Genomic DNA, 21,028 nt, shown 5'->3' on the forward strand with positions numbered 1-21,028 from the left:
TCCAAGTTCTGTTTGGCCATAAGTGCTTCCATAAAATTCCAAGTCTAACATTAGCTATTTTTGTCATTATCAGTGTAAACCACCTCCCGGTTCACCGCACATGACTACCTAGTTTGTCCAGAAAGTATGCAGAGGAAGCGAACAGTGAGTACTGGACGGTTCTGATGGTTCTACAATATTATTGATTATTAGGCACCGTGGATGCCCAGACTAGTGCACTAAGTGAGAACAGCTGTAAATGCTTGTAAATTGTACCGGTATATAAAGATAAATAACGTTCTGACGATATGTGTAAATTACACATTAGTGCCGACACAAACTTTACCTGAACCAGAATTTGGATACAGAATATTTTCCAAGAAAAGCTTAAAACTGTTTGAAGAACAAATGTCAACATTACACACATGTGTCCCCGAGAATGTGATTCATGGACAATGATGCGTTTTCATGCTGGTTTTTACATGTCTCGTTCAACTGTATTTGCAAGCTTTTCCCTCTCTTATATTGATTTGACACAAACACTGAAATTACTTATGAAGTTACATACGAGTTACCTGAAATTGAGAATTTAAACAAATATTAAAACGTTTATATGAATGTCTCAGAATAAATGAAGCACAGAAATTAAATGGCAGAAGGCCTTAGATTGCGAAAAGTTGTCCAGTCCCTTATACTGGTTGTTCTTTTCTGTAAGCTTGGAGCACTACATGAAAAATTTATAGTACAGTATAATTTTAGCCCCACGCTCCCGGGAGTCTCTGACAGACATACATAACCTCCTTTTTTAAGCACCAATGCCGCTTATTTATAAAGAAATAAATCTCTGTGCATCAAAACAATCCTCGTTTGCTCGTAGAAGCCCTGTATGCGTGTGTGCTCGGACATAGACAAGTGGTTTACTGTAACCAAATAAAAGTAACATTAAAAAGAGTTAATTATAATAAGTACATTTAATCTTCTGTAAACACAAGAAAGCTTTTCACAGAGCAAAGCTTCAATTAGCCAATGCATGTCAGTGTTAACGAGACGATGAGCAGTGGTTGGTTTGGCGTTACTTATTCATGTTAATGAGGTTAATTAATAACAGATTGACCTGCTGCACGGTCAGTTCTGGTACTGTGTGGCTCTACGGACCGGGGCAGGATGCCGCGTAGTCATGTGATAATTCCCTTTCCCCTATAGTTCCCCTTCAAAGAAGGCAGAAGGATCCAGGACCGCCTCGCTCACTCGGTCTCGGACGGGGAGTCGTCTACCTGGACGCGGGGACCTCTGCTTCCTTCCCTTTAAGTTTCCTTCACGCACGGCTGGGAGAGACAATTTTTCAAAAATGGCCGGGGCAATTATTGAAAACATGAGCACGAAAAAGTTGGTTATCGTGGGAGTTATTTTACTCTTATTTCAGGCGTTTTCGTTTATGGTCGGAGGTTTGATTGGTAAGTAGTCGCCAGTCGGACTCGATATTGTTATTTGAAAAAAAATGTGTGAACCGCGCGTCAACACGCATTTAATTTGGCTAACATATAAGCCGCAAGTAAGACTACTTGGGCGTCGCATACTCGAAGGAAAATATCTTTCTGGAATGGAGTGAAAGTTGGGGAATGCTTTGTTGCGCTACGTGAGCCCGGTGTTGAACATGGGCGCCGAATTTCGTAAGGTCGAAGACAGCCTTTGTGTTGCTGATTTCACCAGTTGCAGTTTTCCATATCTGGTGCTTTGTGGGCACAAAAGAGCCACTTGATTTGGGCTTTGATTTTTTTAACTGGCTGCTTGCGCGCTCTTCTCTCGTCCCTAAAGTCCAGTCTTAACCTCTGCAGAGGACCTCCTGTTTGGAAAACACATAAAAGCAAACAAAGTTTGCTCAAGACAGACACGTTCTAACCCACTGCGTCCTGTTTGCATATTGGCTATCACATTATAAATCGCTGGACTAAGATTTTCTGAAACTGCTTATTTAACATGGTTCCTAAATCTCTGCTGACCAGAATCAAGGCACAAACCAGTCTAATTGTAGAAGCAGCATATTTTACACTCCCGTTGAAGCAGACAAAGGCTTCAGCTACTAAATGGTTAAAAGTGGCGCATCTCGAAAACTTCACAGCCCCTTGATCTTACAAAAGCTTCCCCCTCCTGTCTCCCGCGCCCCCTGAAGGCACTTTCAGATCTCTTCTCCTCTCAGATCTCCAGGCTGCCTGCCTATCACACTCACCCACATACTTCATTAGTATTGTTCTGGAGGGCTGAGAACTGTCAGAATCCCCCTCACCCCGCTCCAGTTATCATCTGGCTATACGGATCCTTCTCTGTGTCTTCTGTTCTCTTGAAACACTGGAGGATCTGAGCACCAAACAATAGCCCCTTCACATCCAAGTTGTATTTTGTTTGCCGCGTGGCTGAGTTTTGCTGGAGTGCGTTAATGTGCATTGATACATTTATGTGGCTCCGTCTAGGCCAAAAAGGGATGTAGGCCTTGGTCCCCGAACGAAGTTGAATATTTGTCTGATGAGGAGTTGGGCTGGAGATTGATTTAATGAAGCAGGATGGCTTTGTGTTTGGTCGCTGGCTGGTGGCAGCCAGGGTAATTGAGTAGAAAGCCTCTCTGGTCTTCCTGTTATCACCCAACTTTGAGCATGGCATGAGGTCACCGAGCCAACAGCCTTCTATTATTTCTGACACTTCTAGGGTGGAGATTTTAAATGTTTGCTCCTGCTGCTGTGGGTCAGCGAATACACAAACTCTGAGGGTTTTGGTATTGCTAGTTTTAGTTTGTCTTAGCAGTGTGGGATATTCGCACACACCAGTGTTCCCACCTCTCAGAATTCAGTGGTGCATTACTGATTGGCCCCTGCTGTTAACACATTCCTTTTCATTTTATTCACTTGGAATAGTTTTGTGTTGACGTCACTGGGTCATATCTCTTCTTAAAAATCATCTAGCAGAAATGGTGAATTCTGTATTTCACCATTACAGAGTACAAGTATTCAGATTGTATCAAGATATTTCTTGTTGTGTACTTGGGGGGGGGGGGGGGGTGTTTGTTACTCATCTTCCAGCAGACTTTTTCACCCTTAATTGGGTGCTTCTTTGTTAAAAGGGAATGTTTTTGTCGTGTGCTGTGATCTGTTGAACATTCTGGAAAGTTCCCTCTAGGCCATTTTAACCATCGTGCTTTTTCAGTCCCCCGCACATGGACTGGTTCCCATTATCTCTCACTTCCTGCTGATTTATAGACTTCGGGTGTCATGGGTGATCCAGGACGAGTTGTGTTAAATGGTACTTCACACACCAGCGAGCAGCCTTTTGAACACCTGGGGAAATGTGGCTCTGTTTTAACATGCTAATGACGCCCTACCTGCTAGCGGGTCATGCGGTGTCCTTGGGTTCAGACCAAATCTGTCATTATACGAAGCAAAATTAGTCCAGGTCCTCTGAATATACGTTTTGTTCTTCATTTTTGTGACCTTGTTGGATGTAATTTGGGGGGAGGGAGAATGTGGGATGTGTAATCATTATATTTTAATACAGAGTGCACCAGTGTCACTGAAGGGGTTTGCATCTGTGGTAGTTCTGCCCATCTACGACCTTTATTCTGTGTGGGGGGGGGGGATCCTATGATTTGCAGCACTGGGGTCAAAAATCCAGCCGACATCACTAGGTTTTATGCTACTTGTATGAAATCCGTACTTTAGGTATGGGTTAAAGCTTTAGAAGATAATACAGCGTTAAATAAAATGCATTTTTTCAAAAACAACTCTTCAGTGTGCATTGCTGACTCCAACAGGAAAACGCGTATGCTTTTTATAACCAACTAGTGTTTTCTCTGCAGGGTGTCGGGGTTCTCCCTTAGAGATAAGGTACGGAGCACGGCCATCCGGGAGAGACTCGGAGAGGAGCCACTGCTCCTCCATGTAGAGAGGAGCCGGTTGAGGTGGTTCAGGCTTCTGGTCCAGATGCCACCCGAGCGCCTCCCTGGTGAGGTGCTCCAGGCATGTCCAACTGGGAGGAGACCCCGGGGAAGACCCAGACACGCTGGAGAGATTATATCTCTCGGCTGTCCTGGGAACACCTCGGTATCCTTCCAGAGGAGCTAGAAAAGGTGGCTGGGGAGAGGGAAACCTGGACCTCTTTGTTTTAGGCTACTGCCCCCCGCTATTCAAACCCAGATAAAGCAGATCGTTGTCGGGATAAATACTGTCCAAGAAAGCCTTTGACCGACTGCCTGTCGTCCTCCCTCTGCAGCTCCCAGTCCCACCACCGCCGTGCCGTACTTGGCCACAAAGTGTGTAGACAACACGAAAACGCACAGTAAGGAGAAGACGTGGTTCATGCCCTGGGGCCCCAACCAGTGCGACAAGATCCTAGACTTCGACGAGGCCACGGCCAAGATGATCTCGGCCAACAACATCGTCTTTGCTGTGCATATTCCCCTGCCCAACAAAGAGATGAGCCCCTGGTTTCAGTTCATGCTCGTTGTCCTGCAGTTTGACATCGCCTTCAAAATGTACAACGAAATTCGTGAGTTGCCCCTTCATATGTTCATGCCAGCATAAAAAAAATGCGAATGTTATTGTTTTATGTTGAACTTTATTGTGGTATGGCTGCCTTTTCAAGAAATGTGTCCACATTAGGAAGTGGTGTGAAAAAGTAAATGTCAATCTTTTAAAAAAATTGTTGTTACCGAGACATAGCTAAATCTTATTGTGAACATGAAGTAAAGTGTGTGTGTGTGTGTGTGTGTGTGTGTGTGTGTGTGTGGCCATAATAATCTCCTAGCGGGGACCCCTTTTATAATCAAGAATATATTGTGCGGTAAGACGCAAGAGTCCTTTGCTGCAGTCGTACTAATAGAACCTGGTGTCTGGATTGTAAGGATTATAAGAGGGAGTGCAGGAGAACCCAGAGGAATGTTGCTTTTCTAGTGGCCCAAAGCAGATTGAATGTCTCACATGCTGAGAGAGGACTAACAATGATGGATGTGGTGTTTTCACTGGGGTGTGCCAATGGCTGCAAGGCGCCCAGTGGGGGCTTAGACCCCGAACTCCACTTGGTGTGGGATGGGGGGGGGGGGTGTCTACAAACTGTGACCCCCATAGCAAAGACTGCAGTACTTCCGTTATGTGGTTTAATGGCTGTCTGTTTACCGTTTGTGTGTATGGGGGGGGGGGGGGGGGGGGGGGTTCATGGCTAAATTGTGTTGCAGCTGATTGAGGTCTAGGAATTTTGGCTTGGGAATAACCACCAAGATATCCATTCTTGTACACCATGGGTCACTAATCTGCTGTGGTTGGTTTAGGATGGTCAGTGTAGGTGCACTTGCTATTGCCTCTCTGTTGGTTCTGTGACTGTGTGATGGCAGTCTTGGCGATGGGGGGGTGGGTGATTTTTTTTTTTGTCAGAATATGTAATTTATACATTTTCATAATTCACTAGACTCATCAGGATAAGGTGGAATTGACATGCTGCAATAATTTGCATTTAGGAAAATAAATTAGTAAGGAAACTTGGGAAGATATTGACCTAATATCAGGTCAGAGACTAATCTTTTTGTGCACTTTTTGGACAAAAGCATGTATACACCTGACTATCAGATCTGAAAGAGCTAGTTGAACATCCCATTCCATTTTTAAGGAAATTTAGGCAATGTAGTGTGTTTTATACAGTCTACTTACAGGTACAACTCGGACTAGTAAAATGTCTAATGAGGCTGTGCATGAGAGCTGCAAGCGGGTGGAGATGAAACGACAGGGTATCGGAGCTTCTCCTGGTACCCAGTCTTGCTAAAATTGGTGCCGAACAAACAAATCGCAGCTGGCATTTCCTCACCATAGTGCCATAACCTCGATTATTATTATTTTTTTTTTTCCCTTGATGCTGAATCATCCTTTTCCTAGAAGTTCCTCCCCTCCAGATGTTGATGATGACGGGGTGCTGAAGACCTCTGATCCTTTGCCAGATCTATTCCTCTGTGCGTGTTCCTCCATGAACATGGTCTCGGTGTATGTCAACAACAACTACTCATAAGGGTACAGCTCAGGTTAATTGGGGGGATTGGAATTTGGCTCCTTTATAGAGATTTGTAGACAGACTTCATTGAAACATGAGGGAAAAAGGATAATGGGTTATAGATATAATAGTTAATTTCAGTAACCTTTTTTTATGACTTTGGAATTAAAAATACCATACTTGGAAAATGATGGTAGGTTTGCTTTATGGGATATTGTGTTCTGGGTGTTGGAAACTCTTGATTTTTGCAAGTCCAGTAGAGCTTGTGCATTTTTGTTTATTACACAACTATAACTTTGCATCTAAACTTTCGTATGACTTGTATATTGATCCTTTCCTTGTCTGGACCACATTGCCGAGTTATATCTGCATTTTCTTTATCTGGGACAAGCTAGGGAGGGGGAAAAGCAAGCATACAAAATCTTTTCCAAATAGTAAAACTAGGACATGTTAATGAGACCATAGTCATGTAAAGTAAAAACCTCTTTTTACCTGCTGCTTACATGCCTCTGAGCAGATCGCTTGCTCTTGCTCTTTCTCTTTCTCTCTCTCTCGCTCGCTCGCTCGCTCGTACACACCCCATTGTCAGCCCAGTGGTGTAATAACACAGTTCTGCTCTGAACGCCCCCCCCCTGCCCCCCCCCCCCGACCCGACTCTGGACATCCCCGCCTGGCGTGACGCCAGCAATAACACAGCTGTTGAGAGGGGCTTAGTCACCCGGGTGGACGGCCGCTGCGTTGGGGTGGAATGTTTTGTGCGAGCTAAGCTGACATTCAGAGCCCTTTGAGGTGGGGGGTGGATGGGCAGGGGTCACAAGCAGATCTCAGGAGAGAGGATCCTGCTAATAATGACCACCCCCCCCAGCTCCCGCCCTCTCCGTCTCTTTCAGCAACTCTCGCTCACCCACTTCTGTCTCCCTCTGCCAATACAATGCCAGGTTCAGCTGGTAGCATTAATCTCTGGGCTCTTTAGCTTGTTTCATAACAGGACAAGGGCCTCTTCACAAGGGAGAAGCGGACTGAGCAGGGCCATGCAATGTGATCTAAACCAAGGGCTCCCACCACCACCACGCCACCCCCCCCCCCCCCCCCCTCACCAGCAGTAGGGGCCCATTTTGCCCCCTGAGCCTAGAAGGGGGGGGCACCTGTGCTCCAGGGGAAATCATGCTTTTTCACTGTCGCGTTTGCATAAAGACGACTTGTATGGCATAAAGGGCCCACATTCTTTTGCCGAGTTTAACAGAATTCCTCTGGTCTGCGTATGCGAGATTAGGTATCTAAGTTTGTGGAATGACGTGGTGGTAGACGGGGTGACCTCTGAATGACTCTGTGTAATTTGTGCCTGTGGAATGCTATTGGTGTTTGTGTGAATGAGTGATTTCAATTATATTTATTTGGTCTTCTCTGTAAAAGGCCCGGACATCAGTCGTCTGACTTTGATTGTATTACTCAATTGTAGCTCCTCACTACTTTAAACCTGAACTTTGTGTGTGCAGAAGAAGGAGCGATGGCCACTCTAGACGTCAGCCTGGCCTACAGGGATGACACCTTGAGCAAGTGGACTGAGATGGCGCACTCCTTGGAAAAACGCAAGCTGAACTGCACCTTCACCACAGACAAGGTAAACATGCCGGTGTCCGCCATGGCAGCCTAGACCACACGTTCTTGGCCCTCATTGAGCATGCTTGGCGCTCCTTCTCGGAGAGCTGTTAGTCTTGAAAAATGAAGAAAACTGGACAGAGAGAAGTTTGAGGTTTTTTTTTTTTTGGGGGGGGGGGGGGGGGGTATGATGGCACAACGGACACTGAAGTGAATGAAACTCTTTCCTCCTTAGATCGAAAAATATGAGGGTCGCTACTACGAATGTGGCATTTTGCCCTTCATGGAGGTCGGCAGCGTGTCCCACAAGTACTACCTGCTCAACGTTCGCCTGCCTGTCATTGAGCGCAAAAACATTAACGTGGGGATCGGAGAGATCAAGGACATCCGTCTGGTGGTGAGCATCTGTTCTTGACAGCAATGGCCGTCATCTCGTTGTTTTGTGGCTTCTTTCTGGTAGCTATCAGGAAATATTGATGCTTCTTTAAATGCCTGCCAAACAAGGACAAAGGAATGGATCTTGAGTGGAATCTGGGAAGCTTGGTATAGAATTGCATTTGTGTGTTTTCCCTCCTGATTCCCGGGTTTTAGGGTATCCATCAGAACGGTGGCTTCACAAAAGTCTGGTTTGCCATGAAGACCTTCCTGACGCCAAGCATTCTCATCATCATGATCTGGTATTGGAGGAGGATCACCATGATGTCCAGGCCTCCTGTGCTGCTGGAAAAGTAAGGCTTAGTCTTCCTTTGCCCCCCCCCCCATCCCCCAGAAGTTTTATTGTTTTATTGACTTATGCAATGGGGAGTGTGTGGCATTGACCAAAAAGCTGTAGAAATTACAAATCCGCGATCCATAGGAGAGACAGTATGTGCTGTATAGTCTCGAGTGAAAATGTTTAATTCACGTTGTAAATATGGAGCAGCGTTCTTCTACACAGTTAGTATTTTAAGCCTGTTGATGTGTCCTGTTCAAAAGCTTTTCTGTTCCTTGCCTTGTTTGGAATCCAGAGGTTTAAAAAAAAAAACTTAAAAAAAAGTGTGTGTGAGAACACACCCCACTACTTGGTGTTTAAGAACAAGATTTAGTGTGCGGGTTCCATTAGGAAATGATCCACAATGTCCAAACATTTATATGATTGATCAACCACAGACACAAGACTAAATGGACATGGCACCAGAATGAAATTTCCTATATTTTATGGGCTTGTCGTGAATAATTTGATGGGTTCTGTTCTTCATGTCAACTTTACAACAAGGTACCGCAATGCCTCACACAGAACCAGCATCTCAAAACGAATCGCTATGACTACGAGGGATGCACCAATGAGCATTTAGGCCTCTTACCAAATGTCCGGTGTATCCAATCATGAAATACAAACGTGCCAAGAAGTTGTACTTCAGTTCTCATCAGTGGTCATCAGTGTTGGGATCGTTACTTTAAAAAAGTAATTAGTTATAGTTACTCACTACTTGTTCAAATAAGTAACTGAGTTAGTAACTGAATTACTCTATAATAAAAGTAACTCGTTACCAGGCAAAGTAACTATTTGTTACAGTAAAAAAAAAAAGTTATATGCCAATGAATAAGGATTTTTTTGAAAAAGCAGTTTTCAGTCAGTTGAAATGAGTAGATCAGAAAGGTGTTTAACTTTTGATATTTATTGCACATCCACAGACCAGTGCAGGATAAAATACTTTAAAATCCCAAATCTTTGTTAAAAAAAAAGCAAAAGTAAAGTTACACTATATAAAGCGCATTTATATCTATCAAATTTTATTAAATTATCTCAACCTTAGACAACTGGTTTGTTCACAACAGAAGTTAACTTTACAATAAAACCTCTATTCTTAATTAAATAAATCAAATACCCAATCTGGTAGACATTCAGGAACTTCAAGTATTTTCTTAAATAATGTTTATATCGCCACCTTGAAAATGCTCATTTTTCTTCGGCTTGCTCCTGACTTGCCATTTCTGTCTCTTCTCCGTGTGTGTCACTGGTGTGTTTTGGCACGCGTGTAAAAACACTGGCTCTGATTGGCTACCATAACGCTGCCTTAGCCAATCGCTTACTGACTTGTTAATTTAAACGGGTGTTACACCGAGAACTGTGACCTATCGAGATCTGTTACTCCTCACTGCCTGGGCAGCGGGCTGCTCGCATTACTGTTAGTATATCAGTATAAAATAATGCACCGCTTTTAATGACCAGTAATGTCAACGGCGTTGTAACAGGAAAAGTAATTAATTATATTATCCCGTTACTGACAAAATGACGCCATTACCTAAAACCGTTATTTTTAACGGCATTATTCGCAACACTGGGGGTTAGAGAATGGATATGTAAGCAAGCCAACTGGATAATATTTACATGTATTCTGAATGTACATGTGAGTGATGCGAGATGGATAAGAGAGCATTTGGCTGTGAGAAATGGATCACACTGATGCACACATTGCTGTGTCTTGTGTGGGCCAGGGAAAATTTAGCAGAAGCTCCCTCAAGCATACCATGGAGAAAAGGAAACCTGTCAGTACTACAAGGTAAACTTTAGTGTATGCCAGAATTGGCAGGTAACTGCTAAGAAAATGGATCCAAATACATGCATTTGACACTCCTGGGCTGAACTATTCAGAGATCAACAGTCATTTTAAGTAATGGGCCACATTGAGTCCCATATGAAGTGTACCAGACCCAGAAGATAAATTGACCAGCTGTTAACCATCTTGGACAATACCTCACACCACTTGCATACACCAGTGGACATCCAGTAGGAGGGTGACTCAACTATTGAAGATTTTAGGGTGCTGTGAAGTCTTTCATACCCACAGCTTTTAAGCCCACGTACTGCAGGGATGGTACTATAGTCTGAATGTTGCTGAATCGCATCTTATTACATTGCATCATAATATAATTTAATTAACTGAATTGAACCCACCTTGTTTGAACCAGTTCCTGCCAATAGCAACATTCATAGGTGGAGTGAGGGATAATCGGGAAGCGATGGCATCCGAGTTCAGCTGTGTGGTACGGCAGTCCACAGTGGTTAAAGGCACAATCGTTGCTGGATAGGTCTGTCACGATCATGAAATTTTAGCTGACTATTAGTTGCCACCTAAATAATCGTAATTAACAATTTCACTCATTTTATGCCAATATTAAATTTCAAAGCTAAAATGTGTTGAAAGGTCTTGCTTCTTGGCTGTTAATATTGAGTAGCTTCCAGCAACAGCTCGAATTCAATAAATAAAATGCTCCCTGTTGCCGCCCAGACCCGTTATACCACACCATTATTTTAACATAATGGGGTCTTCCAAAATCAAGAAAAGGTCTACCTTTCTGACTCGCTTGCTTTTGGTAAGACCCATTATATAAACAATTGTGGCACACCAGTAGCTGGACAGTGTTCAAGGTTGCATTGTTCCCCATTTTTAATTGATCCAAATGAAACGGGCTGAATGGCAGAGAATGTTCTAGAAATTCCTCAGAGATACACAGGTAATGATTCACCAAGCTAAAATCTAAACAATTTATTTCACAAAAAAGACATTTCAGTGCAAAACAAGCTGGCTAAAGTTAACATCTCTGAAGTAAGATGCATGTAGTTAGCTGGATAATGTATGTCTATAAAGCTAAATGTATCTAAAATGCATAGATATCAACCCATGTTATTCAACGTAGATAATTAAATGTATCCCACCGTAACCGAGTAGAATCACCAGGACTGTTGGTGAATGGAAAGAGGTGGAATGAATGCTAATGTATGTTTTGTTTTCCCAGTGTTAACCATGTTGAATGTAGTATTTTTTTAATTATTTTTTTAAACAATGGGATAAATCTGGCTTTGGATTTGGAACAACTGTTATGCACCTTTAGTCCAGACCTCTTATTGTCTGCTAGAACCCCAAAGAGTAAGCCAGATGCAGACATTTGCATTCAGGCAATAATCAGAAATGATTACTTGGTAAAATATATATATATATATATATATATATGACATCTAGAGAAAAACCTAATTAAATATTTGGAATTCAGTTATAAAAGGTGATTGGTAAGTTAACTTTTTTTATTTTAAAAAGGGCTAGTATTTAGATATGCAATAAACTGGACAGTACATTTTAATTTGGATGAGAAAAGCTTTATGCATAGTCTTGGAAGGAGAGAAACTGCAGAACTTTTACTCCTGAAAGGTATAACCCTGAAAATCAGGACTTAATATTATAGTTGAGCATACACATTGAGCATGTAGTTGAGTAACGTGTAACTAAGTGAACTCTAGAGTTCACTGAGGACCACTGTGAAATGAGTATGCTGTTATTTGGTGTGTTGATGGTTACATTATGTATTTGGAAAGGCAGAAAATATTTTTTACAATGGAGATTATAGGATGAATAAATGGTGTGTAACATGTCATTGCCTGCCTTGAAATGTTTCCGTGTGTGTGTGAACATTTCTATACCAGCAGAACTGCTTTCCTCCTTCCTGTATTCCAACTCCTCCATGTCGTCCCTATCCATCCGCCATGTCGACCTGCCACGGGCGGTCCCAGAAGGCTCAAAGCTGTCGGAGCAGCTGTGCCTCGTGCAGTTTTGCGAGCGAAGCCATTATTTTTTTTCATGTCGTAGAAGCTCCGGCGAGCTGCCTAGCGTGCCGCCCCGCCGGGGGCAATGTCGAGATGCAAATCTCAACCCTCTCCGCACCTGCGAGTGGGCGGGTGTGGCGCCCCCTCCCTCCAGCCCCCTTCGCCAGCATGCTTGCTGTGGGAGTGGTGCCAAAATAATGCTTTGCGCCTGCGGCCTTGACGTAGGCTGCAACACGAGGGAAAAGAGGGGGGCAATTGCGAGAGTTTCACAAGACCCCAGGCGACAGAGGGTGTGTCCCCTATTGGTTTAGGTCATGGACAAGTCATCTGCTTTGCAATGCTTTTGTAATAGTTGGGTTAGGGAAAATGCTGGAGCCATGCATGTATAGGTGTCTTTGACTCCTGCTTGCATGCCTAAATATAAGATTTCAACTATGATGTGTGATCTGTGCTTTTGAGTTGGCTGCCTGATTCATACATGCAAGTGTCTACCAGACTGCATTTGCAAACGTGAAATGTTCTGAGCATACCAGTATAGTGTGTCCCCTCTCTCTTCCCGTAGCAAAACGTGCCGGGACTGTTCAGGACGTCAACAAGGCTGGAATGGAATTCATGGTTTCTTCGCCCCTCCCTCCAGTCCTTCGCTAATTTACTTTTTTTACAATTATTTAATTTATTTTCTCCCCCAGTGCACATGGGGACGTGTGTGTGTGTGTGTGTGTGTGTGTGTGTGTGTGTGAGCAGTGCCCTGTCACTGTCTGCTTAGTTTGTACCTGTATTTTGAAGTTGTGTGTGCCACACTACCATGTCCATACACACAGCTCTTCGAGTTGAGAAACACTGACCTTGAGATTCCTCTTTTCATTATACCTGTATCCGTTTTCATTTCCCTAACTGCTAGCTTGAGTAAACATCTAATTTTAACATCCCACCCACCCAAATTTAAGATCCATTTTGCATGTACACAGAAATTTCAAATGCATTGTGAACAGTTTCCTTTTAAACTTGTATGGTCTATATACTTGGGTAATGCAGGTCATTTGGATAATTTAGATAGGATATAGTAGTCCAGTCAAATTTATATAGCACTTTTTACAACACATCACAAAGCAACTTCGTACAATTGTATGGGTCCAGATCCCTAATGAGCAAGCCAGAGGTGACGGTGGCAAGGAAAAACTCCCTATGATGGTGGGGATTAGGAAGAAACCTCGGGAGGACCAAGACTCAAGGGAACCCATCCTCCATTGGGTGGCCTGCTAGCCTTAGTTAGGACTCTAGCTGCAGCATTCTGTACAAGTTGTAGATTCTTGATGGACTATATAGAGCATCCAATTAGAAGACCATTACATTAGTCCAGTCTTGAGACAAAAGCATGGACCAGCTTCTCTGCATCAGCTAACGAAAGTAAATGTCTCAACTTGGCAATATTACATAAATGGAAAAAGGCACCCTTAGTGACGTTGCATTTATGTGTGTCATAAAGGATCCGAATCAATAGTGACGAGCTTTTTGCAGTAGATTTAGTTGTTACTGAAAAGCCATGTAGAGTAAGGGGGATATCGGTCCTATTGCTTCTAGCACCTTTGGGTCCAAGAATCAACACCTCAGTCTTATCAGAATTTAGGAGATGAAAATTAGATGCCATCCAGTTTTTAATGTCCTTGATACAGTTCTCAATTATGAGTGGTATTATAATCCGGATTAGAATATATATATATATATATATATATACGCACACACACAATTGAGTATCATCTGTGTAGCAATGGAAGCTAATACCATGCCCACGAATGATTTTACCTTTTTATGTTGTAAACATTTCATTATTTACAAGTACAAATTGGTAACAATCTTTTGGGTAGGATCTAAACCAGGGGTCGGCAACCTATGGCACATAGGAGGCATAATCAGTGGCACGCGACACACTACCAGCATCAGCAAAAAATCTCAGACAGAGAGCACGATCCTCCAATCGAAATCGCTCCTCAGCACTCTGCTAAGCGGAGGCGTTTATACTCTGCGATCGATCGCGATATAATATAATTTCGATATAATTGTGTCCATTTACACCCCCCCCCCCCCCCCCCCCCCCCCCCCCCCCGCGCTCAACAACTTGCGTTCGCCACTCGGCACACTCATTGACTAGACATGTTAAAGTGGGCACTCCGTGTCTCAAAGGTTGCCGACCCCTGATCTAAACCCTCCTGGTTTAGATCCTACCTGACATCACTACCAATTTGTGCTTGTAAATAATGAATGTGCTTGATCTCTTATGCCAATGAGTGTCTCCAGCCTATTTAGAATGTTGTGATCAATGGTGTCAAAAGCAGCACTAAGGTCTAACAGTATTCAAAAAGAAACATGTCCTTTATCAGAGGATATTGGGAGATCATTTAGTACTTTAGTCAGTGCAGTTTCAGTGCTATGATGGGGTCTAAATCCAGACTGAAATAACTCTAGGACATGTTCTGTCTGTAAGAAAGAAAAGGGTTGCTAAAAAACTGCTTTCCCTAGGAATTTTGGATATGACCGACAGTTGGACTGTTCCTGGGGATTAAGACCAGGTTTTTAAATTAGTGACTTGATGACTGCAAGTTTTAAATGAATTGGGAATGTAGCCTAGGTTCAGAGAATAGTTAATTACAGTAAGCAAAGGTTCTACATTGCTGTGCAAAAATTCTTTCAGTAGATGGGTTGGTACGGCATCTAGTATGCATGTGGAGGGCTTGGCAGATTTTTACCAATTAAATAAGCTCATCATGACCAATTCGGGAAAAGGACTCCAAAAAAGCATCAGAGTTGAACAGACCGGTATTGGGGTGCATTGGCAGGTTGACAGGCTCTGAGATAGTATAACACATTTTTTCCCTAATTTTATCCATCTTATCGGTAATCACTCAAACATACGGCTGATGGAGTTTTGCTTTGTCTATAGGGTTATCTTTGCACTGGGAATCTCCATGACCTTCATTAACATCCCAGTGGAGTGGTTCTCCATTGGATTTGACTGGACATGGATGCTGCTCTTTGGGGATATCCGCCAGGGCGTCTTCTATGCCATGCTGCTCTCCTTCTGGATCATTTTCTGTGGAGAACATCTAATGGTGAGATCTTCAAGACTCCATACATGAGTGGTGGTTTCTGGCTGGGTTTTTATTTTATTTTTTATTTTTTTGCCTTGTTTTAATCAAACCCCCATGGCTTACTGTGTGCTGTGACCTTGCAGTTGTAGTGTAGGTTCAAATTACACCAATGAAATGGCGTTATTTGATCTTGCATGATTCAGTTGTAACTGCCTGTGCGCAGTATATTGCCATCATATTGTATGAAATGATCACTACAAATTTAGTTTTTTATTTGATACATTACAAATGTAAATGTATTTACTTTTTTATACTGTGTTCTGTCAAATTCACTTTCCGTAATTGTTAGAAAAATAACTTTGCACCAAACTGTCATTTTCTACTATGAGATTGAGGCCCTCTGCAGCCATTCCAATTACCATATTTTCCAGACTATAAGCCGCTACTTTTTTTCCCCGCGATTTGAACAATGCGGCTTATACTGAGGTGCGGCTTTTCTGTAGATTTTTCTTCACCCATCAGGGGGCAGAGCAGAAAGTGAATCAGGTGGTAGGTCAAAGGTGTAAATCAAAAGTGCTCAATTTCATTTAGCACATGCAAGCAGCAGGCACGACGGAGAAATTTTTTCAAACCAACATGTATTGTGCCAAATTCTGAGTCCCCTCGTTTGCACACGCATAAAGATGCTACAGATGATATTAGCGAGTTACAGTGACTATAAGTTCATTGAGCACTCTAGTTTTGTCCTAACTAGATATTTAGACATAATACTGCTGTAATACTGCGAAGTCGTGGTCAGAGGTGAACTTCAGTATAGCCAGTGTGTATTTTATTTAAAATAATTAACACCCTTGAGCCAGTGCTTTGGACATAGATAATGCCGTGCCATTTGCTGTAATGGATAATTAAGTTCTAGCTCTTATTTATGCATAGAAACACAAATCGACAATGTAATCTGTAACGTCTTTGTGCGGATAAACGAGGGGAGTCGCAATTTGACACAACACCGGCTGAAAGCCAGAACCGTTGCACATGAAATGCTACAGGCACCATTCAGAAAGTGATCAGTTCAGTTAAAAGTACAGTGAGTCCCCACTTAACGATGGGGTTAGAGACTGAAAAGTCCGTTGTAAAGCAGTTTTCGTCATAAAGCGTGACCCTAGATTCGCTTTGATCGTAAATACAGTATAGAAACAACTAACAATGTTCTTGTGCGTGCGTACAGTGTGAGAGAGCGATTGCGTTGCCGAGATGGGCTGCGGTGGAGGCTGCGGTGCCTCATCTTATCGTACACAACACCCCACAACATTTAACTGTGCTGCCGCTGCTCCTCCGCGCACCGCACGAAATTTAAAGTCGGTCGTAACTCTGGTCCGTTGTTAACCAGGCCCGTCATTAAGCGGGGAGTCGCTGTATTCAGTTCAGTAGATATATGCGGCTTGTACAACATTTTCCATAAAAAAAAAACTTGGTAGGTGCGGCTTATATTGAGGTGCCCTCTATAGTCCAGAAAATGCGGTAAATGCTGTCGGAATTCATTATCTGTGTATAAAAAGTAAAGCAGGTTACCTACAAGTCAATGTGCTCAAATCCACCATTTAAATCCAATTCATGTTTGTGGTCAGGACCAGTCGGAGAGGAACCGTTTGTCTGTGTACTGGAAGCAGGTGGGACCCATCGTCGTTGGCTCCTTTTGCCTCTTCATCTTCGATATGTGTGAGAGGTGAGCCAACAGCATGCTGTTCATGTCCCTGGACCTGTCTGGATGACGTCCAGCTCTCTGTCTTGGGCTGTCTCCGTCTCTACAGGATTATCAAGTTAGCATTGACACAAGTTCAAATTGATGTGATCTAATTGTACAGAAAGATAATTATGCAACTGTTCTTTTTCTTTCAGAGGAGTACAGCTGACCAATCCATTCTACAGCATCTGGGCCTCTGATGTTGGAACCGAACTGGCTGTATCCTTCTGAAAGACGTGGTACAGAATGTTGCTTGGAAGTACATTTTAATGCATCGTTTTGTATAGTAGGTTTGCTTGCTTTATGCAAAATCTAAATGATCTTTTTTTCTGCATTTGGAAACTTCATAACGCTTCATTCCTCCTTGAAAGAACCTATAAGGTCATGGCGCTTGGCAGCTGCATTATCACAACGTACCCTATACTATAGCATAGTCCATACTTTCAGTAAGATTCATTGACTGAGGTCATTCTAGATGGCTTTCATCATCGTGGCTGGGATATGTGCCTGCTTGTACTTCCTCTTCCTGTGCTTCATGGTGTTCCAAGTGTTCAGGAACATCAGTGGAAAGAGGTCGTCTCTGCCCGCCATGACCAAGGCTCGGCGCCTGCATTATGAGGCAAGGAGCTTCTGGAGTTTTCCATGTCAAGAGTTCTCCATCGGATGCCCTCTATCTGAGGCCATTTATCTCCATCCCTGTTGTCCCCCTTTAGGGTCTCATCTTCCGCTTCAAGTTCCTGATGCTGGTTACCCTGGCATGTGCAGCCATGACTGTCATCTTCTTCATCATCAGTCAGGTGTGCCGTCTGGATCCTCAGTTTGTTTTAAAATGAACAATTACATTTAAAGAGCTTAGCTTTCATGAAACGTGGGGCACCATTTTGTAGGTACCATGATGACCGGAAGATGGTTTGTTTAATGGGGGGGGGGGGAGCTGGCAAGAACATATCTGAAACACAATGTCTGTCTGTGTGTGTCTGTCTGCATAGGTTAATGAGGGGCATTGGCACTGGGGTGACTACACGCTGCAGGTGAACAGTGCATTCTTTACTGGCATTTACGGCATGTGGAACCTCTACGTGTTTGCCCTCATGTTCCTGTACGCCCCATCCCACAAGCGCTACGAAGATGAGCAGTCCAGTGGTAGGAATCTCCACCCTTCCTGTTTGCACTACCACATGCACGTCTCATTGCTGACTGACTACTCATTAGTACCTGATTATTAGTCCAGTTTACAGTTGTTTTTTTTTCCGCCTTGTAGTTAAGCAGAAAAAATCGGATCAAGCTGGGACTTGTTATTGTGGCACCAGCAAAAATAGTTCAGCCCAGTCTGAAGATGTGATTTTGAAGCCCTTGTGGTTTTTCAAGTATTCTGTGCATGCAACTTTCTCAGCAGTCCACTACTTAATTTGTTTAATGTGCGCATGCTTTAAAAGATGGTAAAGGTTAAGGCCAGCATGCCTACAAGTTTATTTTCCTGCATTATGTGTCAGTCACTCTTTCAACTCCCACACAGTCTCATTGTCCTGAGCATCTTTGATATATTGAAAGTCTAGTGTAGGGCACTCAGCACAGAGATGGACTACAAGGAGTGTGTCGTGGTGCCAGGAACGGGTGGGGCTTATGTTTTTTTCCCATGGAGGGAAAACAGGGCCTCTTTGGCTGGAGTGGGTATCTTTTAATGGAGACCAGGCTTCCGTCCAGGGCTGTCGTAATGAAAACCATCCATCTCTTGACGTCAGACTCAAAACTTTTACCCCCGCCCCACCCTTCCGTTTGTAGACTGGGTCTTGAGTATGGCTGGCTGCTTAGTGCACAGCTGGCCCTTCACCCCCCCGGCCCTTTATTGAACAAAGTGAGCTCCAGCTTGTATGGTGGAAGGACTGGAGACACAAACATTGCAGTGACTTCTCAGAAAGGGCAAACAAAATTCAGTTTATTGAGCTGTGTGCAGCTAAAGGGAAAATTCTTTTTCATGGTTGCTCAGGTCTGTGTTTCACCACGAGAAATGTTCTGTGAAGAAGCAGAAATGGTTTAACCCAGTACCAAGCTCCATGGCTTGGTCGTCTCATGCATTGCGTCTTCCACTTTTTAATGCAGGAGATCAGGGCGGGAACAGTGGGGAGGACATCCAGCTGACCACCACCATCACCCATGTGGATAGACCTACTGAGATGTACAAGATGATAAGCAAGGAGGCTCAGGAGTAGACACAACACCTGGTCACCAAAATGTCTGCATTTCCTCCCAAAGTTTGCCAGTCTCATAACTTTTTTTAATGCACCATGTAGACCTCGTTACACACATGGGTTCCTCATACTGAACACCTTCTTGCAGTTTATCTTTGTTTCCAGGTATTTCATTGTTACATAAACCTACTGAGGTTCTGTCAGAGAAGTGGCATTTGCAGGAAAATTATTGAAAGACTGCCACCTTGTGGACAGTTCAGAAAGTTGCAGTCCTGCTCTGTGAATTGGGCAAATGCATGATCACTTTTCTAGCATCTCTGCTGGGAAACACTAAATCTTTACACAGCTCGGAAGACAGGATTCCAAAAAAAAATAATAGCTTGTTCATTCATTACTAAACATGATTAAAGATTTCACAGGTTGAACCATTTCAGCTGTCTTTTTGACAGTGCTTCATAGTACATTAGACAAAGAGTTGAATATTACCCCTCTTATTTCAGAGGGACTTGTATGACAATGCAGAACACATCCTGTCTGTTCAGAGTAGACTGAGTGACCTCTCAAATACCTTGGCCCTCTTGCATCTTACTTCCTTAAACACTGGCTACCAAGCCTAACACACACACACACACACACACACGTATGTATATACGTACACACAATACCAATTACACTGCTGCATTCATTTTTCTTTTGCTCTAAGGTGTGGGATTATCTGTCCGTAGGCTAAAACAATTGTGTATGTTGACTTGTTAAAAAAAAAAAAACACCCACCAAGTTCATGGTTACGATGTAGATATATTTTTATAAAGTGCTTATTTTCAACTGTATGGAAGCATTAGATGCATCACTGTTGTATAGAAGTATCATTTCATGTTTTGTGAGAGACTATTGTATCACATGGAAAGTTTTGATTTTTCTTGCTTTTTAAGCTAATTTAAATAAAACAATCTTTTACATCATAACTTGTCAAACACTGGATTTACACTGAATTTATGAATTAATGTTCATTTAAATAAATTGTATAAATTGGCAGTAAAAAGGTGAAGTACAATAAATTTTGGATTTTTACTTAATGCAGAATGATCTAGGCTCGAGCACACGTGTTTAAAAAGACAGTTTTCCTTGTATTTTATTTAATTATATCGTTGTTTTTATGCCTTTATTAACCGGCCACGTTTTTCCTTGTGATTTCATCAGGAGACCTGTTAATGGAAGGATAAGTAAATTGTTTGAGTTATCTTGAAAGAGTTATTACACTTCAGTCGTGCTGAAATCCTTTCCCTAACCATTACAGGACGTCGTGACTGTTCCCGGATCAGCATCAAGGTTAATCATTTACCAACACCGTGTTAGTATGCTGCTGTTCTCTTCCCCAGGCTCATCTCCGCGACACAATCATCCTTTGATTTTCCACTAAGGGGCTAATCCCTACATGGACAAACTCCTGCTGTGTCTTTTGACCAGGTGCAAGGCTACGCTGCCACAGCTATGTGATCCTGCAGTTCCATTCTTATTTTCGGCTATGGATGTGAACTGGTTTATTATTGGAAGAGAAGACTGTTGAATAATTTGCAACCAAAGTGTTTTAAATCAATGTAATGATAAAAAAATGTACAATTAATACTCGTCGTTGTCATTATGAGCAATTAAAATTATTGCATAATTGTAAAGAGAGACACATCGCTTGTTCTACCGAGACAAACCAATTCGGAAGTTAACGTGTAAACTCGAGTGGAAAGGAAACGACGGGCTGGTGTCATCTAGCCGATCTGTTGTACCTAAGGTCACAGACAGGGGGCGCCCCAAACGCTGGGGGAAAGTCAGCGAA

At 42.9% G+C, this 21,028-nt stretch overlaps 1 protein-coding gene across 1 annotated transcript; it reads left to right on the forward strand.

Moving 5' to 3' along the window:
• Window positions 1-1,133: 1,133 nt before the first annotated feature.
• On the forward strand, window positions 1,134-20,008 carry wls (Wnt ligand secretion mediator). The gene is made up of 12 exons (XM_076981268.1): window positions 1,134-1,433; window positions 4,237-4,512; window positions 7,497-7,621; window positions 7,835-7,996; window positions 8,191-8,327; window positions 15,120-15,288; window positions 16,893-16,990; window positions 17,164-17,227; window positions 17,484-17,627; window positions 17,722-17,805; window positions 17,998-18,151; window positions 19,109-20,008. The coding sequence occupies exons 1-12, from the start codon at window positions 1,328-1,330 to the stop codon at window positions 19,216-19,218; spliced, it is 1,629 nt and encodes a 542-aa protein (XP_076837383.1). The 5' UTR covers window positions 1,134-1,327; the 3' UTR covers window positions 19,219-20,008.
• Window positions 20,009-21,028: the final 1,020 nt, after the last annotated feature.

The sequence above is a fragment of the Brachyhypopomus gauderio genome, chromosome 19, assembly GCF_052324685.1.
Source record: "Brachyhypopomus gauderio isolate BG-103 chromosome 19, BGAUD_0.2, whole genome shotgun sequence".
Classification (NCBI taxonomy): Eukaryota; Metazoa; Chordata; class Actinopteri; order Gymnotiformes; family Hypopomidae; genus Brachyhypopomus; species Brachyhypopomus gauderio.

Coding starts and splice junctions, on each gene's coding strand:
- wls (XM_076981268.1), top strand. CDS start 1,328: ATGGCCGGGGCAATTATTGAAAACATGAGCACGAAAAAGTTGGTTATC. Junction 7,622..7,834: donor GCACCTTCACCACAGACAAG/GTAAACATGCCG, acceptor TTTCCTCCTTAG/ATCGAAAAATATGAGGGTCG. Junction 17,628..17,721: donor CTCGGCGCCTGCATTATGAG/GCAAGGAGCTTC, acceptor GTCCCCCTTTAG/GGTCTCATCTTCCGCTTCAA.